The following is a 27,595-nucleotide window of genomic DNA, read 5'->3' as shown; positions in this document are numbered from 1 at the left end:
ATACAGCAGAATCTTATTCCCCAGAAGAATTGAGATTGACGCTTTTAAACATGAGGAAAGTCTATATACTGCACATTTTCTGGTGGATCTATCCACCACATGTAATGGCACCCTAAAGGTAGATTAAATTGCACAGAAAAAAATCTGTTATGCTAAGAAATGCATGGTAATATGCAGAATTTTAGCTAGATTTCATTCCAGAAGAGTAAACAATAGATGCAGTGGATTGTAATTTTTTTTTCTTCAGCATGTGAAGGTTTTACATGCATTGTCCTATAATTTGCTGCAGACTATCAGTGGGGACCATTATGACATGAAAAATTTGAAAATCACAAATTTAGTGTCCAATTCAATAGTTTATTTTACAAAATAAATTGGAAGAGAAGGGATGTTCACATAAAAAAAAAAAAAAATTGCACAGCCATACTAACGTGAAGCACAGATACATTTTCCTAACAAAAACTAGCAGACCCTTAGATACAGGGTTTGACTGGGTTAGATGGTGCTGCTGATATCTGTGTGGGAGTTAAAAATATGATTTATGAAGTTGCGAAAGTTATTGTAAATTAAGATACTACTGGTAAAAAAAAAATATTAAAAAAAAATGTTGAGCATCCTGGGAAGCTAGGATTTGTATGCAGGAAAATGGTTACCAGCTACATACACTCTTGTATTTCGATAATCATTACAGCGAGACCACCTTGACGTAAAGAGGACCTGTAACCATGTCTGTTTTAGCAACTATTTGAATTTCCTATGTACTAATTCTGAGCATCTATTCTTATAACTATGTTTTATCATTTGTTTATTATTACTAGATGTTATATATTGCTAGCTGTTTGCAATAAAGGTCCAGATGGGGGTTACCAGTTGCGGGGGTGTCTGAGCACTGATTGACTAGTATAAGACTGCAGCTGGACATTCATTGCAAACTGCGAGCAATTCACTCATAACTAGTAGTTATAATAAATGAATGGCACAACACATAGTGTTATAGTCATAATAGATGCTCCAGAATTGTTAATACACAGAGAATGCAAGTAGTTGTTAACAGACATGTCAGGAGAAGAAAGGGTGTAGAATTGGGAGTGTACAGAGCTGCCATCCTGGATATAGCAGCTTGTCCCCAGGCAGAATTTCCAAGTATCCAGTTTCTTGCAACTGTTGATAAAAATGTTCTTCACTGTCTGCTACTTCACTCCTGTGCTGGAGGATCCTGGCCCTCACGCTTTACTGAAATAAGAAAAATGACAATAAAAATGTACATATAGTATAAATCAAATATAACCTGCGCACAATATATACACTTTTTATTGCATGAACTGTTTTAATAATCAAAGGTATTGCAAAGAATCACATACAGAGGAAATATTGTAAACGATATTAACATTAAAAAGCTTTCCTCCACAAATGTAAAATGATCATATATTCCTTGCCTCCATAACTGCTTTCTGCAAGTTTATTAAAATGAAAAATACAGTGTATATTTTTACCATATTAGCCAGTAGACAGAAAAGATAAAAAGATAAAACGAAGAGTCCTCATTCATTGATAATTAAAGAGACAATAAACACAGAATAAAAAAATAATAATAATCAACACAACGGAACATAAGCTCTTTATTTTTCTTGTTTTATAAAATAGAACAGCCGTGTATTCTTCTAATAGGCTGCAGCCATGTCTGCCCCCCTCCCTCCTCCCTCTTTGATGCTAGTGCACATGAGATGAAGTTTAGGGGCTTGCTTTTTTTTTTTAGGGAATAGCAAACTAAAAAGATGAGCTTTACAGATTTAGGTCCCTTCATCAGGCCAGGTACAGACAGTATCTGAAGAAAAGGACAGAGGAACAGTGTGGATATTTACTCCTCATATAGAGGTGATCTGCTTTATATCACCACACTATTCCAATGCCTTTTTATATATAAATATGTGACTCTTCAGATATTTTGTGTTATGCCTTGCCTGATAAAAGAGACCCAATCAAGACATGCCATTTGTCATCATGTTTTCAGTTAACCATTAACTGTCAGTTTTAGTAACTACTTGCATTCCCCATGTAATAATTCTGGAGCATCTATTCTTATGACTAAAAGTTTATGAATAAATTGCTAATTTGGTGTTACCAGATGGGGGTGTCCACCCTGCACAATCTTATACTGTCACTGATTCTAAAGTGTCAGACTGTTCAGGGACACCCCCCGACCGGTATTATACAGTTGGCAATTTACTAAAAGCTTCTAGCAGGAATAACAGAGGAACAGCACAACAAAGGCTCATACGAAAAGATGATCCAGAATCGTCAGTGTGAACAGATGTCAGGAGTAGTTGTGATGAGTCCTCTGTAAAGGGTATGAACAGCTGAAGACTCTGCATGTTTCAAATACATGTTATATTCAGATTGGAGCAGCAAATCAATGTCTACCGCTTTCAACTACTTACCTTCATCTCTGGCTTTCATGCGGGCAATGAAGGAATAGCTTTTGTTCCTACGATAATTTTCATAAGGGTCATCAAGCGAAACTCCAACTCCTTTATACTGGTCCCACTTGTCACGCACATCCCCTCCTTTAATTGGGTCTTGAATCCCCTGCTCATTGGCACCTAGGCCCCCAGCTCCACTCCATCCTAAATGAAGAAAATCAAAACATGTAGCTATGCTCGTTTTGTGGCTTTCAAATACTACAGGTTAACATTGATCCCTAAAGTATGAGAAGAGTGTTGGGAAGCTGATATTTGCATCTTTAACTTCTTAAGGACCAGACCAATTTACGTTTTTACATAGAATATGAGGGCTTGAGTTTTGCGGGACAAGTTGTACTTTCGAATGTCACAATTTTTTATTGCATATTATGTAATGGTAAGCTGGGGGAAAAAACAAATCTCAACACAATTCTGCCATAGTTTTATGGGTTTTGTTTTTACGGCTTTCCCTAGGTGTTAAAACTACCATTTAGATTTTTTATTTTCTGTTACACAATTCATCATACAGGAAAAATATTTTTATATTTTAGAACGTTTGGTCGTTTTAGGATGTGGTTTCATCCCTGGTGATGCTCTGCCAGGCCTCTACTGCAACTGTCTTCAGTTTCTTCTTGGAGCATTTTTCCTTCAGTTTTGTCTTCAGCAAGTGAAATGCATGCTCAATCGGATTCAGGTCAGGCGATTGACTTGGCCATTGCATAACATTCCACTTCTTTCCCTTAAACTCTTTGGTTGCTTTTGCAGTATGCTTTGTGTCATTGTCCATCTGCACTGTGAAGCGCCGTCCAATCAGTTCTGAAGCATTTGGCTGAATATGAACAGATAATATTGCCCGAAACACTTCAGAATTCATCCTGCTGCTTTTGTCAGCAGTCACATCATCAATAAATACAAGAGAACCAGTTCCATTGGCAGCCATACATGCCCACACCATGACACTACCACCACCATGCTTCACTGATGAGGTGGTATGCTTAGGATCATGAGCAGTTCCTTTCCTTCTCCATACGCTTCTCTTCCCATCATTCTGGTACAAGTTGATCTTGGTCTCATCTGTCCATAGGATGTTGTTCCAGAACTGTGAAGGCTTTTTTAGATGTCGGTTGGCAAACTCTAATCTGGCCTTCCTATTTTTGAGGCTCACCAATGGTTTACATCTTGTGGTGAACTCTCTGTATTCACTCTGGTGAAGTCTTCTCTTGATTGTTGACTTTCACACATACACCTACCTCCTGGAGAGTGTTCTTGATCTGGCCAACTGTTGTTAAGGGTGTTTTCTTTATAAGGGAAAGAATTCTTGTTTTCCGTGGTCTTCCGGGTCTTTTGGTGTTACTGAGCTCACCGATGCTTCCTTCTTTTTAAGAATGTTTCAAACTGTTGTTTTGGCCACACCGAATGTTTTTGCTATCTCTCTGATGGGTTTGTTTTGTTTTTCAGCCTAATGATGGCTCGCTTCACTGATAGTGACAGCTCTTTGGAGCTCATCTTGAGAGTTGACAGCAACAGATTCCAAATGCAAATAGCCCACTTGAAATGAACTCTGGACCTTTTATCTGCTCATTGAAATTGGGATAATGAGGGAATAACACACACCTGGCCATAGAACAGCTGAGAAGCCAGTTGTCCCATTACTTTTGGGCCCCTAACAAGTGGGAGACACATATGCAAACTGTTGTAATTCCTACACCGTTCACCTGATTTGGATGTAAATACCCTCAAATTAAAGCGGACAGTCTGCAGGTAAAGCACATCTTGTTTGTTTAATTTCAAATCCATTGTGGTGGTGTATAGAGCCAAAAAAAATTGAATCGTGTTGATGTCCCAATATTTATGGACCTGACTGTAGCATGCAATGATTTAACATTCGCCATTTTCCTGTGGCAGTCCTCGATAGCCTTCAGTAGGTCTGAGGCTGCCATAGCAACAGAAAAACTCCCTCAATTTGGGGGAAGGGGGAGGGAGCACTATAGATTTCCAGGAGCGAAAAGACCATGACATCTGAGGGGTTAAATATCAGTGGATATGGAAGCAATCCGTGGAGACCACAGACTGCACACGTCTGTGATTCACTGACTTGCAAGGGCTGAAGGGGTGGTTTATGACAGGGATTCAAAAAAGGATACCAGTCATAATCTGCACTAAGTATACATAGTAATAGTTCAGCTTGATTAGTTCAGCCTGGATTGCTTCTTTAAAAAAAAATTATAGACAGACATAATCAAGCTATTCAATAACGAAATGCGCACTTGGTCGTAGGCTTAGTACCACATTTATAAATCTGTTTCAGACAGTAGTCAAGCTACCAAGCTGTGGGTTCAAGCTGAGAGTAACGTGCAGGAAGAAGGACGTGACTATGGGTCGGGACAAGTGACATTGACTGGATTAATAGAGGTAGCCTGTGAAGCATGACAGGAATTGACAGTTGGGGAGGGAGGAGAAGCAAAGGGATATGCAGCATCATCTTTACATGTCTTATGCATAAAAACGCTTACCCATTTTCACCAGCATCTGATGTCCCTTGTTCTCCTCTCCAAGGCGCACATTTGGCACACTTCCTCCAGATCCTGAACCCAAGCCTGAAGAGGAACTATAAAAACACATGAATATTCAGTTTTGGTAAGTAGGCTACTAATATTATATATAAAATTTTGTATTGTAATTATAGCATTGGGTGCTGTCTGCTTTTTACTTACGGTGGAGTTGCACTGCGAGACCGAGATCTCCGTTTTCTTCCAGGTGAGAATGACTTTGACCTAGATCGAGACCTTGAATGACTTCGGGATGACCTAGACCTGCTTCTGCTCCTTTAAAATAAAAATAATGTTTATAGTTCCACTTATTATATTACACAAATGCCAACATGCTAAAACTAAATTGCCAAAAGTTGGATGGGATTCCATGACTAACCTTGATCTGGATCGAGAGTAGGACCGGGACCTGGACCGAGATCTTGACCGAGATCTAGAGTACGAACGGGAGGACTTTGAAGATCTGGAGTTAGAACGTGAAGAAGACTGGCCACGACTTTTTGATCGACTATTGGATCTTGATGGCCTATCCACGAAAACAGTAATTTTATTTATAGAGAACCATAACTAAATAAAATTTATTTGAAATGCTGAATTATTGGCAATGCTTGTGACATTGGCTTACTAAACTATGAAAGAAATTCTCCAGGATTTTACTACTGATGGCCTATCCTCATGATATGCCATTAATAACTGATTAGCTGTTTTGGGGTAGGTCAGTTTATTAAAAAAAAAAAAAAAAAAATCACAATCAAAGACCCATAACATTTTTATTTTGTCATCAATAGAGGTGTACAGGGCTTGTTTTTTGCAGGACGATTTCTAGTTTTCATTGTGTATTTTTTATTACATTTTATTGAGTTTTTGTGGAGGTGGAATGAACAGAAAACAGTATTTCTCATCCGTATCATTGGGGGACATAGGCTTGACCATGGTATAGCTGTTGCCACTAGGGGGCGGACACTAAGCACACAAAGTGTGAGCTCCTCCCTTCAGCTATACCCTTCCTACAGGGACTAAGCTAAATCAGTTGTGTTGGCATTCCATCTCAATGAAGAGATCATTCTCCCTTCATTTTGTCCTGACCCGTCTCATCCTTGTGAGCAGTCGCTCCACACTCTGGATTTGGTACGAGCCATTCGCATCCATCTGTCCCAGACGTCATCTTTCCGGCAGACAGATTCCCTGTTCGTCATTTCAGAGGGGCCGAGACGAGGACTGGCTGCGTCTAAGGGTACTTTCACACTAGCGTTATTCTTTTCCGGCATTGAGTTCCGTCGTAGGGGCTCAATATTGGAAAAGAACTGATCAGGTATATCCTAATGCATTCTGAATGGAGAGCAATCCGTTCAGGATGCATCAGGATGTCTTCAGTTCTGTCTTTTTGACTTTTCAGGACAAAAGATAATACTGCAGCATGCTGCGGTTTTATCTCCGTCCAAAATTCCAGAACACTTGCCGGAATGCCCCGAGTTTTTCCCATCGACATGCATTAATGCCAGATCCGGCCCAGAGTGTTCCGGCAAAACGCATGCTCAGACCGCAAAAAAATGTGAAAACAATAATAAAATCAATGCCGGATCCGTTTTTCCGGATGACACCGGATCCAGCCTTTCAATCCATTTGTCATACGGATAGGGATCCTGATCTGTCTGACAAATGCCATCAGTTTGCATGCGTTTTGACAGATCCGACAGGCAGTTCCGGCGACGGAACTGCCTGCCGGAAACCTCTGCCACAAGTGTGAAAGTACCCTAAAACTTCCATTTCCCGATAGATTCATTTGACCATTGTGGAAGCATACAACGTCAGTGACCGGGGCCCACCCTTCCAGGTTACTGCTCATTCTGCTCGGGCAGTGGGGGCCTCTTGGGCAGTGCATCATGAGGCTTCGGCCCTTCAGGTATGCAAGGCGGCTACCTGGTCGTCTTTGCACACTTTTTTAAAATTTTACAGAGTAAACACCTTTGCGTCTTCTGATGCTTCTCTGGGGCGTAGAGTTTTGCAGACAGAGGTTCTCTGGGGGGGGGGGGAATGTTTGTGCCCACCCTTGGGACTGCTCTGTAACGTGAGAAAAATCTGTTTCTCTTCCGTTTATTGGGGGACACAGCTCCCACCGGTTCTCTCGTTTGTGGGCCTTTTCTGGCCTGTGTGGTTCTGGGTTTGTACATAGTGTGGTTTTTTTGTCTTGCTTCTCCTACTGCTTTTGCACTAACTGATTTAGCTTAGTCCCTGTAGAAAGGGTATAGCTGAAGGGAGGAGCTCAAACCTTTGTGCTTAGTGTCCACCTCCTAGTGGCAACAGCTAAACCATCGTCAAGCCTGTGTCCCCCAATGAACGAAAGAGAAACACATTTTACAGCAAGTACAAAAATCTAGTTTTTTATGATGTTCACTGTCCGGGATAAAAAAAATATAATTATTTTATTGAAGAGGCCATTACAGATGTGGTGATACCAATTATGTATAATTTTATTTTTATATATTTATTTATGAAAATAAAGAACTTTTCAGGGGCAAATTTAATTTTTTTTTTCAAATTATTTTTTTTTCTTCCAAATTATTTTTATTTTTTTTAAGCCCCAGCTGGGGATGCCATTACTATGGCACGTTCTTAGAACCCTGCAATTTAGGTTTCAGAAGTGTTTTGGTGATGGAATGACAGAAGGAGCTCCTACCCTTTCATCATTTATATGTTGCAGTCAGCACTGACAGCAGAGTTCCAGCTGCATAAGACAACCACAGGTGATATCCTGGGCACAGCTACCAAGTCTGCGCCATTACAATGATGTAATAGTACAGCGACTCACAGGAACTACATTCCCACCATGATGTAGTATTACGGCGCATGACTGGAAGGGGTTAAAAGGGTTAAATCCATACTAAACATTTTTGTGGTTACATTTTTGGGCGGGCTGTTCCAAAATGGTGCCAGCCATTTTGTGGGGATGCAAATGGGGCTAGGTTTGAAATTGAGTGGTTCCTGCATGTACTGGACATTTGTATGATTAATCTCTGAAAGCGTACAGAAACAAGAGGTTGTTCATACCTGCTCCTTTTATCCGGGCCTTTCCTCCGACGAGCTCTCATTTTTGCTCTGAAGAACTCATAAAGCCCATTCTGCTCCCATCCTTCACTGCGGAAAGACAGGTTGTGTGAGAGATCAGATATATGGAATATAAGTACTGTCATATAAATGTTGAAAAATATATGGCACTGGCTTTTCAGAGATTATCAGAAATTTTTGGGGAATTATGACGAGTCTGGGAAAAATCTGCTAAGGGTCCAGGCCTGGATTTACCAAAGTAAAACGAACCTGTTCCGAGGTCTGTCATGTGATGGAGGGCTGTAAAAAGCCTCAACTGCAGCCAAAAGTCTTTCACTTGGAGGCATTGGAGGGGGGAGACGGATATCCTTGGGGTCAAGAGGTTTGTACTCATGATCTTCCAGCTGCAGAAAGGCAATATAAACCAGTTAGAAAACATAAGGAAAATCTTACTAATACATATTCTACTATTTACTACAATGATATTGAATAAACCATAGAAATAATGTTTGCCATAACTGGTACTAGGGGTGCACCGAAATGAAAATTCTGGTCCGAAACCGAAAATTCAGGATACCCCTTGACCGAAACCGAAACTGCCTTTTTGGCCAAATACTTTTAAAAGACCCCCCACCCCATAACAGTGCCATCCACAGACCCCCCCACCTCATAACAGTGCCATCCACAGACCCCCCACACACCCCCACCCACCCCATAACAGTGCCATCCACAGACCCCACCCACCATAACAGTGCCATCCACAGACCCCCACCCACCCCATAACAGTGCCATCCACAGACCCCCACCCACCCCATAACAGTGCCATCCACAGACCCCCACCCCATAACAGTGCCATCCACAGCCCCCCCCCCCCCCCCCCCCATTGTACAATTAATAGAAAATAGCGGGGAGGGACTGGGAGGAGGAGCTGGGGGCCGGTGCGTTCACTGTTCTCCGGCCCACAGCTCCAGTAGTTATAAAATGTGTGCAATTAATAAGCATTCTATTCATGAGGCCCCCTCTGTAGTAGAACATTCAATATAGCCACATCCTACTCACAGGGCTGTCATCTTAATGCTGGCCGGCCGGGCAGACGAGCGGCAGCGTCACAACTGACGTCATGTGCCCGGCCTACTTTCTGAATGAAGGAGGCGGCGCAGACATGTGACGTCAGTCGTGACGCTGCCGCTCGTCTGCCCGGCCGGCCAGCATTAAGATGACAGCCCTGTGAGTAAACAACATTTTATAACTACTGGAGCTGGGGGCCGGAGCACAGTGAACGCACCGGCCCCAGCTCCTCCTCCCAGTCCCTCCCCGCTATTTCCGGCCGATATGTAAAAATATCGGCAGAAACAGATTAGGTGCATTTTCGGCCGATATTTTCGGCCACCGAAATTTCGGTGCACCCCTAACTGGTACAGTATAGCACCAGGAGTAATTACCTTGACTAGTGGAGCCATAAGTCCTGCTGGTAGATCAAAATACGGAACATTTGGAACAAGACTTGGGTCATCATGGTTAACATGTGGAGGTCCTTGTCTACGCATGTGAGGTGGCTGCCCATTAAAACCATGAGGAGGAGGGCCAAAATCTTGGTGTTGGTGACCTCCCCAAGGAGGATGTTCATTCATGCCTGGGTGTGGCATCCTGTGCCCTTGGTGATGGTGTGGGGGTCCCATCTCTGAAGAGGTTGACAGTACATAATTATATTAAATTGTAACTAGCACTTAAATAAGTTGTTCATTTCTGTGCAGCTTTTTACGGACTCAATGGATTTTTCCCCACAAACAACACTTTTCATCAATCCACAGGATAGGTGATAAGTATCTGATTGCTAGTGGTACCACTGCTGGGATGGCCATCAATCATAAAAACAAGAGTCCCATGTCCTTTGTCTGAATGGAGTGCAAGTCAGGCATGCACACTGCCACAACTTATCACAGGATAGGGGATTAGTGTCTGACAGGCGGAAGTATAACTGCTGGGGATCTATTGGCAATCATGAGAACAGGGGCCCACATTCCCTCGTGTGAATGAAGTGGCAGACACGCATATGTGTCTGCTGCTCCATTCAAACGGGGAAACACAGCCCCATTTTTGAAGGCCTAAAAGTCAGACCCCCGCCAATCAGACACTTATCCCTATCCTGTGTACAGGGGATAAGCTGTTGTAATGGGACAACCCCTTTAATCTGTATAAGACTGACGGGAGAAGAAAATACAGCACTTGGCTCCATAAAGCTTAACTGGAAAGATAGCACACATGCCCAATCACCTCACCATTCAAATGGTGGATATATGAACTCAATTCTGGTAAGTGCAGCAATCAGAGACTTGTGACATATTCTGTGAATAGGTGAGGTATGTTGTTAGTGGGAAAACCAATTTAATAAACATTTCTCCTATAAACCCAGGCTCAGACTTTGAGCCATTACCCAATCGCCAAAAGGTTTCTGCACTGTGATCCTCAAAACAATACAAGTCATCTCAACGTGGCAAATATCCTAACCTCCTGTATATTAAATATGGGTTACTGTCATAAGGAAGCATAATATATTTACGAAGCATCTAATTAGCAGTCTACTACTTAAAGAGACACTTCCGTCACAAAACAAAAGATATGAACCTAATGCCTAAGTGACACAATATAGTACAAAAAATGAGTGCAGTTGCCTTTGGCAACAGTTCCCTAAATCTCACTAATCCTAACTATTAACTTGTCTTTATTGCATTGTATTAAAATACTCATGTTCCCTGTGCTAGCTAATGTTGAATTATAAAGCCACATATGACTGCTTATGTAACTCTCATAATTTGAATGAAGCAAACTGTAAGCAAGTTCTTCCAAGAAAAGAAGTGTCACTTGGAGGTGCTGCGCATGTCCACTCACGGCTTAGCTCCATTCAATGGAACAAAGCGGAAAGTGGGTCCACGGCCTGTTAAGTAAACAAGTGTCATAATCTGCTGTGTGAATGGTCTCATATAACATAGATGGATAATCCAGTGTCATTTTACCACTGCTGTGAGGGGAAGATGTTATCTTAAGGGCAATCCTCCTGATAATAGTAGCTGTAGAATTGGCATAACAGTATAACAGCAGCTTTATTGTTCGCTTGATCGGCCTAGATCACAGAAGAGCATTGCATTGATTAGCGTAACATGTCTAATTGAGTGATGGCCTGACAGAGAGTTATGCAAAACTGTTTGCTGTGCTAAAAGTCCAAAGAGGAAGTTAAAGAGCTAGGAGCAGGAAGTACACTACAGAGAGTGACTTAAAAAAAATATATCTAGAAAAACATTTAAGTTATTAATATGTGAAACAATTATTTAAGGAAGTGTCCCTTTAATAGAGAAGTGAATATTAAAAAGATAGAAAGCAGTAAATACCAGTACCTGATGGAAAGTCTCCTTGAGGGTAATCAAAACGATGAGGAAAAGGTGGTCTCTCAAAAGGATGGCGTGGGGGAAAATCATCCTGCATAAAACGTGGGGGAAATCGGTTGAAATTATGAGGATGAGGTGGCTGATTAAACTGTGGAGGGTGCTGTTGGTGAGGCGGAAATGGCCCCCGAAAATGTGGAGGATGCTGCATGCGAAAATGTGGATCTCTTTGAGCCCCACCACCCCATGGTGGTTGTTCATGTTGGTTACTCCAAGGAGCTTCAAACTGGTTATTCCATGGAGGTTCTCTCTGATTGTTCCATGCTGGTTCAGGTTCATTGTTCCAGTTTGGATCTCTGTCATTCCACATGCCTTCGTGGCTATTATTCCATGGAGGGCAATGAGGGGGGCCCTGATGATGAGGAAAAGGGGGCTGATCACAGGGCTATAGATAAAGTTAAAATGACAAGAATTTTAAGATGGTCATTTTGCTTAAAGCTGAATTGTGCTCACACACACACAAACAATCACACCTCTGATGTCCTGGTAACTAATATAGAAAAATAAAAACACTCGGTGACTGGCACACCCATTATGTATACTTCTCAGCACAAGAGTAACCAATACTAACAGCCAACATATGATAAAAAATACATGTAGGATGCACCTGGTATGCTGCATCATTTCCACTTCACAAAGAGCATTAAAAGGGGTAGTATAATACTGATGACCTATCCTCAGGTCATCAATATCAGATCGGAGGGGCTCTGCCTCCCAGCACCCCTGCCAATCAGATGCTTGAAGACCATACTATCACTTTCATCCTGAATGGGACGAGCAGTTATAATTACACTGTTCCGCCTCTACAATGGAGACAACCCACTGGTAATACTGAAACGGAAGCAGCAGTGCTACCGCTTCAAACTACTGATTAGTGGGGGTACTGGGAGTTAGGCGACTGCCGATCAGATACCAATTACCTATCTTCAGGATAGGTCATCAATATTGCAGCACTGCACAACCCCTTTAATTCTCGTTGTATGGAGTGGAGTTTTACAATGAGTCAAATATGGAGTTTATGGTCGCATTTTTCAAAGCAATTAGTTGCATAGTTTTTTATTTTGTGCTATTTTACAAACATCTAATACCTGCTGCTGGCCCCAGGGTGCCAAAGGCTGGGGCTGGTCAAACCAAGGTGGTTTATTAGGAGGCATCGATTCATGTGGTGCTGGACCTCTGGTTCCTGCATTTCCAGGATCTGGTACACTCCCAGGAGGAGGCTCAAATTCAGCAGTAGTAGGGATAGTAGGGATAGAAAGTGCAGGTTTCACATCCTCTGTGAAGAAAAAGAAAAGGACAAAATAGAAGAGAATGGCAGGAATTTAAAAAACTGAACAAAATATACATGATGACCAGCACATGACAAGTAATAATGATGATTACCTGGTGGGGGTACTTGAGCAGGTGGCGGAGCTGGGGCTGGAGCTGGTGGTTCGGGAATTGGCTCCATGACCGGTATCTGAATTTGCTGCTGTTGCTGTTGTTGTTGTTGTTGTTGTTGCTTTAGACCAGCCACAAATTCCTCATGTTGCGTCTGTAAGGTTTGAATTTGCTGCTGGAACGCCATAAGGATTGGCTGTACCACACTGGAGTACTCAGCCAGTAAAGCAGCCTGAAGACAAACACATCATAGGTTAATTGAATCTTTTTCTGATTTCAAAGACCGAGGTCTGCTGTAATAGAAGTTACCTGATGCTGTCCCAAGCCAAGGGCAGGACTCTGCAGCTGCTGGATTGTAGCTTCATCAAAGTACCCATTCTTCTCCCACAACTGAAGGAGCTACAGAGGGAAAAGGACAGGTCAGGTGAATACGGGGGAGTTTTTTTCCTGACTTCCTAGCACTGTTTTCACAGGCACCATCCTCTCAGCTACACTGGCACAAGCGTCTTGTCTGCGAGATTGCATCTATGACAAAGGGTGCGCCAAGAGACAGAGTGCCATACTACTATGGGTTGTGGCTTGAATTAGGACAGGAGGGGTGCAATGCCTTATGGAGAAACAAGAAACCCCACAGGTCACTCTGTAGCATTTTACTATGCAAGTAGAAAACGCCTGCAATTTAAAGCATTTCTGCTGTTTTGTACGTGCATCTTTTTAGTATGCTGGATTTTGGATAAACACGCCATGTACCAAAATGCTATGTACAAAACACTTTCTCATCATTTGCTGTGGACGCTAAACATCTGGCTGCAGCATTTCAGTGCAAAAAAATCCCATTAAATGCCATGTATGAATCTAGATTTAGAGATATTTTCAGTACACCATAAAATGCCTGAATTGCTGAGGAGTCTGGAGTTTTCCTACTAACCAGGATATAAAATAATAAGTAAAAAAAAACTAAAAAAGTACATATTTGGTGGATGAAGGGTTATGTCATCTACCCTGGTTGGTATATTAGACAGAGCTGGGCTAGTTCAGATGGAAGCTGCAGCAGTGATCTACTGATCATGGTGGGTCCAGCTTGCTATAACCCTAGTATACAGCTGATGTTATAGGGAAGAATGCAGTCAGCTATTAATTTCCCCTTTAGCAAACATTCAAATAAATGGCCGAATGTGTAATATATGGACAGCGTGAGTCCCTAAGAGCTGCACTCCACATTGGGACATGACATCCATATCCCCTTATAGGCTATGTGGTCAAGGGTTCTCATTGTGAATGACTGAATTTGTGCTATTTACAAAAGGATGGGTATTTAATTTTGGGTCACAGTTTCATCTTTCAGCCTGCCTATCTATATAGTCATGAAAATAAGCTCCTGCTTTTTTCTCAGGAAAGCCTCCTGCCAAACTCACAGTACTACGTACACGTGCAATTTTCTGCTGCTTGTCCTCTTCCACTGCTAAAAAGCTGGTACAGTAAATAGGAACAACTACTTTCTGAAGGGCAGCCAGAAGATCCCGCGCTTGTTTCCGCTGACTGTGAGGAGAACAATAATCATACACATATATTTACTGTAACATGCTGTATTGCTTCCTAAATGTACTTATAGGGTTGTTTCACTTCAGCAAATAGCATTCATCAGGTAGAGAAAGTTAATACAAGGCACTTATTAATGTACTGCGATTATCGATATTGCTTCCTTTGCTGGCTTGACTAATTTTTCCATCACATTATACACTGCTTGTTTTCAGAGGTTACGTCCACCCTAAAATCGAGCAGCGGTGGCCATGATTGCACAGTATAGGAAAAAGCACCAACCTATATGCACTCCAGCAGTCCCAGCCACCAGAAAGTCTGGTGGTTTTACCTATAGTGTGCAAGCACGGCCACTGCTGATGGACTGTAAGGTGGTCGTAACACCTCGATATGAGCAGTGTATAATGTGATGGAAAAGACACAACACCTGGATGAGAATGACAATGTTTCTTAAAAACCCTTTTCCCCCCAGTTTATTACCCTTTTGTGTTACATTATGACATAGAAAAGGCAAATATGTGGTTGGGTCATAAAGCCCTATTCAGTTCCCTACCAACTACTTTACATTACCATTACTTACCAGTGGTGTAACACGTCATTGGTCAAATAAATGAGATGTAAGCGTAATTCAAAGTGCGCTCCTTCAGCTGTGATACGATTGCGGAGGTGGCTAGCCATGAGCTCACAGTGCTGAGGGGATTTTGCATTGCTGAACATCCAATTTTTGCCACCCTGAAGATAGAAGATTCACGCAGGGTTTTAATGGTTTTTCAAAAGATCTGCAGTATTTTACAGTACCAGCAGTAAACAAATCTCATCCACACACGGTGTGAGAACTGTAAAAAGGAAAGGAGCACCTTGCAAAATTATGGGAACCTAAGGAGATTTGAGCTCTCCGATAACTTTGACTGAGGTTTTAGAACTTAAATAGCTTGTTAGGGTTAAGGCTTGTTCAGAGTCATCCTTAAGAAAGGGCAAACAAATTTCAAAATTTTATAAATACCCAGAGTCCTCTAACCTTGTCCCAAAAAACAGCAGCCATGGGTTCTGCTAAGCAGCTGAGTAAGGCTACTTTCACACTAGCGTTTTTCTTTTCCGGCGCTGAGTTCCGTCCTAGGGGCTCAAATCCGGAAAAGAACTGATCAGTTTTATCCCCATGCATTCTGAATGGAGAGCAATCCGTTCAGGATGCATCAGGATGTCTTCAGTTCAGTCTTTTTTACTGATCAGGCTTTTCAGAAAACCGTAGCATGTTGTATTTTTACCTCCGGCCAAAAATCCTGAACACTTTGACTGAACGCCGGATCCGGCCTTTTTCCCATTGACTTGCATTAACGCCAGATCCGGCCTTTTTCCCATTGACTTGCATTAACGCCGGATCCGGCCTTTTTCCCATTGACTTGCATTAACGCCGGATCCGGAGCCGTGTGTTCCGTGAAACCGGATCCGGCTTTTGCATGTTAAACCCGAAAAATGAGAAAAAAAAAAGTTTAAGTCCATAAATGGTGGATCCGTTTTTTCCAATGCATTTTTTCATTGTGATCAAAATTCTGATCAGGATTCCAATGTAATCCGTTTTCACACTTTTTCCGGATCCGGTGGGCAGTTCCGGTGACTGAATTGAACGCCGGATTCAAACAACGCTAGTGTGAAAGTAGCCTAACACTCTCAAAATAAAAATGGTTGGGGCCTACAAAGCAGGAGAAGACTATAAGAAGATAGCAAAGCGGTTTCAGGTCGCTCTTTCCTCATTTTGAAATGTAATTAAGAAATGACAGTTAAAAAGAACAGTGGAGATCAAGAGCAAAGGACATTTTCAGAGACAGTTTCTTGTAGGATTGCTAGAAAGACAAATCAGAACCCCCCACTTGACTGAAAATGACCTTGAAAAAGATTTAGCAGACTCTGGAGTTGTGGTACATTTTTCTACTGTTTAGCGCCACCAGCACAAATATGGCCTTTGTGGAAGAGTTATCAGAAGTTTGCAAAAGAACATCTAAACAAGCCTGACATGTTGGGAAACAAGTCTTGTGGACCAATGAGGTGAAACTAGAACTCTTTAGCCACAATGACCACCATGTTTGGAGAAAAAGGGCACAGACTTTCATGGAAAGAACACTTCTCCAACCATTAAGCATGGCACAGGTAGGGGGAAGAATTGATTCAATGAAATTCCAGCAAATTCTGAAAGCAAACAGAACACCATCTTTAAAAAGCTGCAGTTGAAAAGGGGATGACTTCTGCAAATGGATAATGATCCTAAACACACCTCAAAATTCACAAAAGACTACCTCAAAAGGCCAAAGCTGAAGGATTTACCACGGGCCTCACAGTCCACTGATCTGAACATCAATGGAAAGGTGGAAAGACCTCAAAAGAAGAGGTCTCAAAAGAGTAGTGCATGCAAGACAACCCAGAACTGTCATAGAACTGGAAGACTTTTTCACAAAGAATGGATGAAAATCAATAAACAAAAGATTCTTATCTGGCTGCAAAAATAATTTACAAGCTGTGATACTTGCCAAGTGGGGTGCTACTAGGTACTAACTATGCAGGGTGCCCAAAGTTTTCCTTCAGGCCCTTTTCCGTTTGATATTTTGAGAATAAAAACATGGGAAAAAAATGTTTCTGCTTATAATACAAAGGGAATGCCTTTTGGAGGTCATTTCATTGTCAACTTGCTTCAATGTGTATATATACAGTACAGATCAAAAGTTTGGACACACCTTCTCATTCAAAGAGTTTTCTTTATTTTCATGACTATGAAAATTGTAGATTCACACTGAAGGCATCAAAACTATGAATTAACACATGTGGAATTATATACATAACAAAAAAGTGTGAAACATCTGAAAATATGTCATATTCTAGGTTCTTCAAAGTAGCCACCTTTTGCTTTGATTACTGCTTTGCACACTCTTGATTGAGAAGGTGTGTCCAAACTTTTGGTCTGAGATAGATAGATAGATAATAGATAGATATATATATATATATATATATATATATATATATATATATATACACACACACACACACACATTATATATATATATATATATATATATATATATATATATATATATATATATATATATATATAGTTTTTCATCTGTTGCTGCACAAAGATTGTTTGTTAAAAGGCAGTAAACCTATTAAAATAAACATTTATATTCGCCGCTCTGAAGCCTCTCCAGTTCAGCACTGATGGACTTTGCTTTCATTACTGTAGCAGTGAAGTACTCATATGCCACACATGACCACTGCAGTGAATTACTAGCCTAAATGGTCTGGTGCAGCATACCACTAAGGCCAGCGATTGACGGCAGTGGTCACATTCGGCATATGGGCATGTCATCTTTGCAGCCAAAACATGATGCCATGGCTGTGACAGTTGCAGCACTGGAGTGAAGGGGGTTTGAAACAGAGAGTATAGTTTTTTATTTTATTATTATTCTTTTTTTTAACTCCAACCCAAATTTAAATGCTCAAATATCCATGCAGATGTGCAGGAGTCTCTGACAGTGCCTTTCAGTCTCCCTAGAAATATCTGCTGCAAGTCTCGTGAAATTTCAAGACAGGAGCCCCAGAGCAAGTCATATTATAAAAAATTGTCAATTAATCAGATTCCATAGAAAAACTCAAAAATAGCCATCTGCACCTACACAATATAGTACACATGAATGAAATTGACTGACTTACTGATATGGCATCCTTAGTACAAGTGTCAATGATAGGCTGGAGTAAGTTATCAAACTCATTCATATCCAACTGGGTTTCTTCCCGTAGCTTCTGCATTTGCTGTTCAGCTGCAAGCTCCACTGCAGCCGTAACTTGCTCCTGGCATGGAAAATGTGTTTATAGCATCACGGTAAAAAGATAAATCCTAACCAAACATGCCTTCAGCTTTCCGCAAACTCAAGCAGATGCTAAAGCAGTAAATACTGCTATAAAGAAGGTCAGTTTTCCCCATGAAAATATATACAGAAGTAGAAAGCCTATACAGAAACTCTTCTGTCCTATCCCAGCAGTCTGGAAATCATATACAAGCTCTAGATTACTTTTCTGACGTTGGGATTATTGCGTGCAGTTTTCAAGGCAGTTTTTTTTTTTGCTTCAAAACCATTCCTGCCTTTGGCTCAGACACCTGCCTCAAGAACTGCATGTATGACCCCAAGGCCATATCCCTAAGATGTGCAAGTGACGGCTAGCTATCCTGTCTTTAAAAGTGCATAATATTTTAGGATACTTTCACACTTGCGGCAGAGTGATCCGGCAGGCAGTTCCGTCGCCAGAACTGCCTGCCATATCCGTCAAAACATATGCCAACTGATGGCATTTGTAAGACTGATCAGGATCCTGATCAGTCTTACAAATGCATTGATATGCCGGATCCGTCTTTCTGGTGTCATCTGGAAAAAACAGATTTTTTGGGGGTCTGCGCTTGCAATATTTTGAATGCCGGATCCGGCACTAATACATTCCTATGGAAAAGAATACCGGCTAGTGTACCGGATTTGTGGCCGGAGATAAAACCGTCGCATGGTGCGGTATTATCTCCATCCTGAAATGGTAAAAAGACTAAAGACATCCTGAACGGATTGCTCTCCAATTAGGCTACTTTCACACTAGCGTTCGGCTGTCCGCTCGTGAGCTCCGTTTGAAGGGGCTCACGAGCGGACCCGAAGGCTTCCGTCCAGCCCTGATGCAGTCTGAATGGATGCGGATCCGCTCAGACTGCATCAGTCTGGCAGCGTTCAGCCTCCGCTCCGCTCGCCTCCGCACGGACAGGCGGACAGCTGAACGCTGCTTGCAGCGTTCGGGTGTCCGCCTGGCCGTGCGGATCCGTCCAGACTTACAATGTAAGTCAATGGGGACGGATCCGTTTGAAGATGCCACAATATGGCTCAATCTTCAAGCGGATCCGTCCCCCATTGACTTTACATTGAAAGTCTGGACGGATCCGTCCGAGGCTATTTTCACACTTAGCTTTTATATGCCAAAATAATGCGGACGGATCCGTTCTGAACGGAGCCTCCGTCTGCATTATTATGATCGGATCCGTTCAGAACGGATCCGATCGAACGCTAGTGTGAAAGTAGCCTTAGAATGCATTAGGCTACTTTCACACTGGCGTTTCTGGGTCCGCCTGTGAGATCCGTTCAGGGCTCTCACATGACGCCCAAAACGGATCAGTTCAGCCCCAATGCATTTTGAATGGAAAAGGATCCGCTCAGAATGCATCAGTTCACCTCCGTTCAGCCTCCATTCCGCTCTGGAGGCGGACACCAAAACACTGCTTGCAGCGTTTTGATGTCCGCCTGACGATGCGGAGCCGAACGGATCCGTCCTGACAATGGGGACGTATCCGTTTTCACTGACACAATATGGTGCAATTGAAAACGGATCCGCCTCCCATTGCCTTTTAGTGCAAGTCAAAACGGATCCGTTTGCATTATCATGAAAAAAAAAGAAAAATAAATGAATAAATAAATGTTGTTCATGGTAATGCAAACTGATCCATTCTGAATGGATATAAGCGTTTGCATTATAGGTGCGGATCCGTCTGTGCAGATACCAGACGGATCCGCACCTAACGCAGGTGTGAAAGTAGCCTTAGGATAAAACTGATCAGTTCTTTTCCGGTATAGAGCCCCTAGGACGGAACTCAATGCCGGAAAAGAAAAACGCTGGTGTGAAAGTAACCTTAGTACTGTGGAGTGAGGTGGGGATGGAAAAAACAAGGGAGTGGGCATGTTAACGTCCAACATGCCTGATCCCCCAACTCCACTCACTTCTCATAGCAGAGGGTTTCAGTTTCTTGATTTGTATGCATCCAACTCTCCAGCACACTGTTTAATATGTTTAAAAGGGTTTTCTGAGACTTTCTAACTGATCGGTGGGGGCCCAACATCCAGGACCCCAGCCAATCAGCTGTTTGAGAAGGCTCCTGTAAGGGCTACAGCCTACTTGTGGCTCAGCAAGCACAGCGCCGTACATAGTATAACGACTGTGCTTGGTATCGAAGCTTAACCCCAATTCACTTGAATGGGGCTGAGCTGTGCATAGGTCATGTGACCGATGAGCGCGATGTCACTGGCCACGGGAAAACTGTGAGGAGGCTGCAGCACTTACAGGAGCATCAGTGCCTTCTCCTACAGCTGATCAGCAGGGTCCCGGGTGTGGTACCCACCCATCAGATACTGATGACTATCGAGAGGATAGGTCATCATTTAAAACGCCTTGGGAAACCCCTTTAAATTTTCCTGCGGTGCCAGAACAGGGGAAATGAAGCATTACACTTCAAATCAGTGTGCTGTCCATGTAATGCAAAGAAATGCTAATTGTAGCCGTTCTATGCTCTAACTAATTCATGAAGGTTCTGAAGGAAGAACGTCCACCCCCTTGAATAGAAAGTAACACTGACTGATACCTGTCTCATAGCGTGGAGCTGCTGTTCTTGCTGCTGAAGGTTCCACTGGCTTTGCTGAATGAGATCTTCTAGAGGAGGGGCACCTTGTGGTGGCGGTGGCACTAACGCAGGTGGCAGAGGCAAAGCTGGAGGGGGAATTGTGGAGATTTGAGGATTGGGTTCCATGTCCTGAGCTTGCTTGCAAATCACTGCATCAAGAAAGAAGCAATTTAAAGGGGAAATCCAACAAGAAAATGGCTTAAAGCATGTAAGAATATCAGGTGGTGGAGCTTGGGGAATTCCGGGAATGAGAGGGCTGCTAGTCTGCTAAAGCTGGGACTTCATGTGGGCTAGAGAGGAGCAAATCAAATTGATTCTGAACTAATTGGATTTGTTACAAATTTCGCAAAAAGACAAATTTTTTCACCATAACACAGTGTGTGTAGACAGCTTAATACATGCAATGATGCAGTGTGCTATTAAACAGACTGCTTGCTAACACAGTCAACCATACAGTTACTCAAGGCTATATATATCTGTGTCACTCCGATTTTTTTTTTTGCTAGTGCTGTCATTGGGTTAAAGAGCTTAAAGCGATGGGGGGAGAGCACAAATTTTGAGAAAAAAAACCCAAAAGACAAGAGAAAAAATATATAAGTCCTAGGAGACATCAGTGTCATATACCAATTTTCAGGCCAATCAGAGCACTTTCAATTTAAGTCGAATCGATTCAGACACAAATCAAATTTTTTGACAGATTTGGCGAACTGGACACAAAACTAATTTCAGGAAATTCGCACAATATGTAATGTGGACATATCACAGATCCGAGATTGCAGGGCAAGCCTATGTCATAAGCTACCTGCGATATTAGTACGTAGAATTGATTTTACGCGATTATGAAACAAATCCAACAATGCTGGGCACCATTTCCCATGTACCCATAAAAATACATCACGTTTAAGGCCTCATGCGTATCCGCGAAACACGGAAGCCGCCCATGTGCCTTCTACAATTTGGCCCATTGTAGAAATGCCTATTCTTGTCCGCAAAACGGACAATAATAGGACGGTTTTATTTTTTGGGGCAGGCTAGGGAACCGAGCAACGGATGCGGACCAGAACAACGGTGGTGTGCATGAGGCCTAATACTGCAAATCAATGAGGCTCAAGCCTGAGCGGGAAATAGAGAAAGGCCTCTTGCGCACAAACATATTTTCTTTCCGTGTCCGTTCCGTTTTTATCCCAGACCCATTCATTTCAATGGGTCCTGCAAAAAAAAACAGAAGTTACTCAGTGTGCATTCTGTTTCCGTATGTCCGTTCCGCAAAAAAATAGAACCTGTCCTATTACTGTCCGCATCACGGACAAGCATAGGACTGTTCTATTAGGGGCCAGCTGTTCCGTAAAATATGGAATACTCACGGATGTCATCCGTATTTTTTGCAGGCCGCAAAATACACATGGTCGTGTGCAAGAGGCCAAACTGACAGAGAGAGAGAGAGAGAGAGACTGCCTAGAACAGATTAGGCAAAGTGCACATCTGCACCATGATTCTGGCATTCTGTAGCGGTGTAGGAACAGAATACCGGAACTGCCGGACCCAGCATATGCAGGACACTGCCGACACCGGAAAGATCCCATTTACTATAATGGGGTCCATTGGTGTTCGGCATCAATTCCAGCATTTTGCAGGAAAAACTAAGCTGCATGCAGAGGCATTTCAATTTTCTGTTTTGCTGGAATTTGCAATGGAGGCAGAACATCCACTGCAGATGTGAACCTAGCCTTAAGGTGGGTTTACATGGCCAGAGGAGCAGCCGATTGTCGGGAAGGAAGCGTTCCTTCCAGACAACTGGCTGCTCGTTCAGCCTTTACATGCAGAGATCACTTCCAGATCGCCATTACTATCGCCCCTCCTCAGACAGCTGCATTGGGCTAGATCTGCTTACCCTAAAGAGATTACTTACGTGACTGCACGAACGACTGTTTCACCTCATTCATCGAGTGATCGGCTGCACCTTTAGATGGGCAGATTGTCGGGGACAAGCGTTTACAGGAGCGTTCATCCTCGATAATCGGGCCGTGTAAACCCAGCACTAGTTAGATACAGACAGATTAGATAGATAAGGCTACTTTCACACTCACGTTTGGTGCGTATCCTTCATGCATCTGTTCAGAACGGATCCGTTCAGATAATACAACCGCATGCATCCGTTCAGGATCTGTTTTTATTATCTGTAACATAGCCAAGACGGATCAGTCTTGAACACTATTGTGCCAGATTGTGTCATAGAAAACGGATCCGTCCCCATTGACTTACATTGTGTGTCAGAACGGATCCGTTTGCTGCAAGCAGCGTCTTTGTGTCCACCTCCAGAGCGGAATGCAGAGGGAACGGAGGCAAACTGATGCATTCTGAACGGATCCTTTTCCATTCAGAATGCATTAGGACAAAACTGATCCGTTTTGGACCGCTTGTGAGAGCCCTGAACGGATCTCACAAACGGAAAGCCAAAACGCCAGTGTGAAAGTAGCCATAATCAGATAGACTTGCAGGGTAAACATAAAGCCTTTTTTGACAATATAAACATACACTGCTGCTGCTCCATAGCAAGTTTACACTTGTAGTAGCTGTAGAATTCTCCTCCAAACAGGAATGAAAATTTGGGGTTGTCCTTCTGCTTCTCCATAGTCATGTTCTCAAATTCCGGCCCATTTCGAGCCACAAACTGTGCGAGCTTGTCAATGACATTACGTAGTTCTTGATCTATAGAAAAGGGGGAAAAAATAGCTTTGCACACCAATTCTATTCACTGACAGATATAAATCAGCAGACAACTTGTAGAAAGCCTTATAGAGAAGCTGTGATTTCTATCTGCGGCAGGAGAAGCGGAGAGTTATCCAGGAGGGGGTCACTTTCTAGTCTAAAAAGGTGCCAAACCTCTGTAAGGCTCCATTCACACGTCCGCTATTCTGTCCTGCATTTTGCAGGAATGGAATTGCGGACCCATTCATTTCTATATATGCTGCCCGGATCCGCAATTCCGTTCCCAAAAACAAAATAGAACATGTCCTATTCTTGTCTGCAATTGTGGACAAGGTTAGGCATTTTCTATTAAGTGCCGGCGATGTGCGGTCCGCAAAATGTGGAACACACATTGCCGATGTCCGTGAAAACACACACGGATGTGTGAACGGAGCATAAAGCAGAAGCTTCGGCTTTCATCTCCTGTGAGAGCCGCGGCCTTCTCCAAGCACAGCGCCATACATTGTATACCGGCCGTGCTTGGCATCGCTCTCAGCCCCCTTCACTTCAGTGGGACTGAGCTGCGCCTAGGCCACGTGACACATGAATGTAGTCACTAGTCTAGGAAAAGCTCACAGGAGCGCCGGTGACTTCTCAAACAACTGATCAGCGGGTCCCGAGTGTCTGACACCCACTGATCAGATAATGATCAGTAAAAAAAAAAAAAAAAATCTCAGAAAACCCCTTGGTGAGGAATGGCTGTGGGTCCTACAACCAGTAAGTTAGGGCAGGTCACAGGCAGCGTTGAGCGAACTTGTGGTTTCCAATCCGGTGTACAAGGTTTGGGTTATCTAAGAATTATGTTATGGACTCCGCATAACTTATGGTCCGAGGTAGCGGAATCCATAACGGAATTCTTAGATAACCCGAACCTTGTAAACACAAGTTCGCTCAACACTAGTCATAGGTCAATCAGTGTTAGGGCACGTGCACATGACCGCTGGATGTTTTGCGGATTCGCAGAACACGGATACCGGCCGCGTGCATTCTGTATTTTGAGGAACGACACGGCCGGCCCCTAATAGAACAGTCTTTTCCTTTTTCGGAATGCGGCCAATAATAGGACATGTTCTATTTTTTTTTTTGCAGACTGAAAACCATATGGACACGGAAAGCACACAGAGTCATTTCCGTTTTTTGTGGCTCCTTTGAAGAGAATGGTTCCGCATATGGGCCACAAAAAAAAAACGTTTGTGTGCACGAGCCCTTGTAGTGAGAAACAAACCGCACAGTTGGGTGACAACTAGTGTTGAGCGAACTTGTGTTTTAAGATCGGCGTCGGGTTATCGAAGAATCGCGTTATGGATTCTAAATTCCGTTATGGTCCGTGGTAGCGGAATCCATAACGGGATACTTCGATAACCCGAACTTTAGACGCCGAACTTAAAACTAGGGTTGTTGCGGGTATCGAAATTTCGATACCCAATCGATACTTTTGTCCCGGTATCGATACGATACCGGGATTTCCGTTTTTTCGATACTGGGCTGCGCTTCTGCGCAGTCTAGTATCTCTGAACATGAGCGCGCTGCTATCGGCGCGCTCATGTTCTCTCTCAGCAGCACGGGGAGAAGGAAGCTGTCCTCCCTCCCCCTGTGCTGCTGCTGCCGCTGCCACCAATGAGAAGCGAGGGGCGGAGGAGGGGCGGCAATGAGAAGCGAGGGGCGGAGGAGGGGCAGCGCCGGCAATGAGAAGCGAGGGGCGGAGGAGGGGCAGCGCCGGCAATGAGAAGCGAGGGGCGGAGGAGGGGCAGCGCCGGCAATGAGAAGCGAGGGGCGGAGGAGGGGCGGCGCCGGCAATGAGAAGAGAGGGGCGGAGGAGGGGCAGCGCCGGCAATGAGAAGCGAGGGGCGGAGGAGGGGCAGCGCCGGCAATGAGAAGCGAGGGGCGGAGGAGGGGCAGCGCCGGCAATGAGAAGCGAGGGGCGGAGGAGGGGCGGCGCCGGCAATGAGAAGAGAGGGGCGGAGGAGGGGCGGGCGCACTGCGCCACCAATGATAGGATTATTTCAACACAGAGCTGCGCCCAGCGATGCCCCAGCACTCACCATTAGTCCTGGGCGCCGCTCCGTTCGCCTGCAGTGCCCCATTACTGTCTCCTCTCCTGCTCCACATGCTGCTGATTACTATCGGAGCGATGGGAGGAGACATCAGCTTCACTAGTAGGCGTTCCTTCTCCCTGCGCTGCGATTGGACAGCGCTACAGCCAGGGAGAAGGAACGCCCACTAGTGAATCTGATGTCTCCTCCCATCGCTCCGATAGTAATCAGCAGCATGTGGAGCAGGACAGGAGACAGTAATGGAGCACTGCAGGCGAACGGAGCGGCGCCCAGGACTAATGGTGAGTGCTGGGACATTGCTGGGCGCCGCTCTGTGTGGCCTGATAGTGAAAGTCTGGACTCATATACAGTAGTCAGTCTTTAACACATACAGGAGGCGGGTGCCGGCAGCAGAATCGCATTGCCGGCACCCTGCCCCTGACAGGGAGCTGCGATCAGCGGCAGTTAACTGCCGCTGATCTGCCAGTACCCGCCTCCTGTATAAAGAGGTAGTTATCATTGCCCCCCCCCCCCCTCAACCCACCCATCCCATTAAAATCATTGGTGGCACAGTGTGCCGGCCCCTCTCAACCCCCCAGTATTAAAATCATTGGTGGCAGTGGCCACAGGGACCTCTTCCCCCCCCCCCCCTCATTGGTGGTGCAGTGGCAGCTTCTGATCGGAGCCCCAGCTGTGTAAGCCTGGGGCTCCGATCGGTTACCATGGCAGCCAGGACGCTACAGAAGCCCTGGTTGCCATGGTAACATCCCTGATGCTGTGTGCACAGAGCAGCAGGGACAGTGTGGAGTCCTATTCACCCTAATAGAGATCTATCAGGCTGAATAGGAAAAGGGATGAAAGATCCCAGGTTCTAGCCCCTAAGGGGGAAAATAGTCATTAAATAAAAAGTGTAAAAAAACAAACAAAAAACACTAAAATATGAAGTATAAATCACCCCCTTTTCCCAATTTCACATATAAAATATTTAAATAATAAACATATTACATCGCCACGTCAGAAAAGTCCAAACTATTAAAATATATAAAAAAAAATCTAGGTGGTGAATGCCGGAACAGAAAAAATAAAATAAAAACTGCGCGATTCGCCATTTTTAAAAATGAGGAATGCACGTGGCTTTTTTTGTTTATTTTTTTCGCGTGGTATCGAATGGTATCGAGTATCGCAATACTTTTTCATGGTATCGAAACCGAATCAAAAAATTGGTATCGCAACAACTCTACTTAAAACACAAGTTCGCTCAACACTAGTGACAACCATTCCCCAGCCCATTTCAATGCCCGATTCAGACGGCCATTCTGCAAGGGCTTGAATTCGGCGTCCGTTTTTTGTTGAGTCTGGGTTGTAAAGCATGCGGCAAACAGGTGAGCGAACTGAACCACTGTGGGGGTAGGTTCACTTGGCGTTTTTTCTATGTTTCAGGATTCCTCTTTTTTTTGTGGCTATTAGGTGGGTTTTTGCGCAGTTTTGGATGCCATTTTGCATCCTGTCCATTTCAACAGGAACTCTGGATGCGGATTCCATGTCAAGAATGCACGCTGCTTATTTTTTCCGCAGGAAGGTTTTTAAAACCGCACACTGAGAAAAGAAAACCTGCCATATGAATTATCAAGCAGTTTCTCCATTCCAATCGCTCTCAGTGCGGTTTCTAGGCGCAGAAAATCCACAAAACTCTCTAGAAACATGCTCTAGAAATGCAGGGGGGGCAATTCTTGGTAAGGCCACGTAGCTGGGTGTGCAGCCATGGGGCAGTGCGGACCGCACATTCCCGCTCACACACTCACCTTCAGGGGGCAGCGGCACCTCCATGGCGAGGACAGCGGCCTAATCCCCGTCCGCCAGACCTCACTGCAGGAAACCGCCACTCGTTCACTACAGACGGAAACGTCGCAAACCTGCGCCTCACCAGACGGCC

The 27,595-nt window shown here is 43.8% G+C and overlaps 1 protein-coding gene across 7 annotated transcripts; it reads right to left on the bottom strand.

Annotated features, from left to right (window-relative positions):
• Nucleotides 1-336: 336 nt before the first annotated feature.
• Nucleotides 337-27,595, bottom strand: LOC122920681 (calcium homeostasis endoplasmic reticulum protein). 7 transcript variants are annotated; one of them, XM_044270377.1, is made up of 19 exons: nucleotides 27,465-27,595; nucleotides 23,417-23,590; nucleotides 22,791-22,919; nucleotides 20,843-21,030; nucleotides 18,112-18,249; nucleotides 14,993-15,144; nucleotides 14,301-14,412; nucleotides 13,183-13,272; nucleotides 12,877-13,105; nucleotides 12,582-12,769; nucleotides 11,446-11,878; nucleotides 9,496-9,734; nucleotides 8,324-8,457; nucleotides 8,057-8,143; nucleotides 5,388-5,534; nucleotides 5,174-5,284; nucleotides 4,973-5,067; nucleotides 2,439-2,624; nucleotides 337-1,233 (listed from the first exon to the last, which is right to left on the bottom strand). In XM_044270377.1, the coding sequence occupies exons 1-19, from the start codon at nucleotides 27,487-27,489 to the stop codon at nucleotides 1,196-1,198; spliced, it is 2,895 nt and encodes a 964-aa protein (XP_044126312.1). In that variant the 5' UTR covers nucleotides 27,490-27,595; the 3' UTR covers nucleotides 337-1,195. The 7 variants fall into 7 exon arrangements, with proteins under 7 accessions (XP_044126312.1, XP_044126317.1, XP_044126326.1 ...); XM_044270382.1 differs by having other exon boundaries at nucleotides 11,446-11,845; XM_044270391.1 differs by having other exon boundaries at nucleotides 20,843-20,967.

This window comes from Bufo gargarizans, chromosome 1, assembly GCF_014858855.1.
Source record: "Bufo gargarizans isolate SCDJY-AF-19 chromosome 1, ASM1485885v1, whole genome shotgun sequence".
NCBI lineage: Eukaryota > Metazoa > Chordata > Amphibia > Anura > Bufonidae > Bufo > Bufo gargarizans.
This window is presented reverse-complemented; position numbering and strand designations above follow the sequence as displayed.

Excerpts from the sequence above, each read along its gene's own strand:
- LOC122920681 (XM_044270377.1), bottom strand. The coding sequence starts at position 27,489 with ATGGAGGTGCCGCTGCCCCCTGAAG. Across the intron at positions 14,413-14,992 it reads AATGACGTGTTACACCACTG|TCAGCGGAAACAAGCGCGGG; the intron begins GTAAGTAATGGT and ends TTCTCCTCACAG. Across the intron at positions 8,144-8,323 it reads CATGACAGACCTCGGAACAG|TGAAGGATGGGAGCAGAATG; the intron begins GTTCGTTTTACT and ends GTCTTTCCGCAG.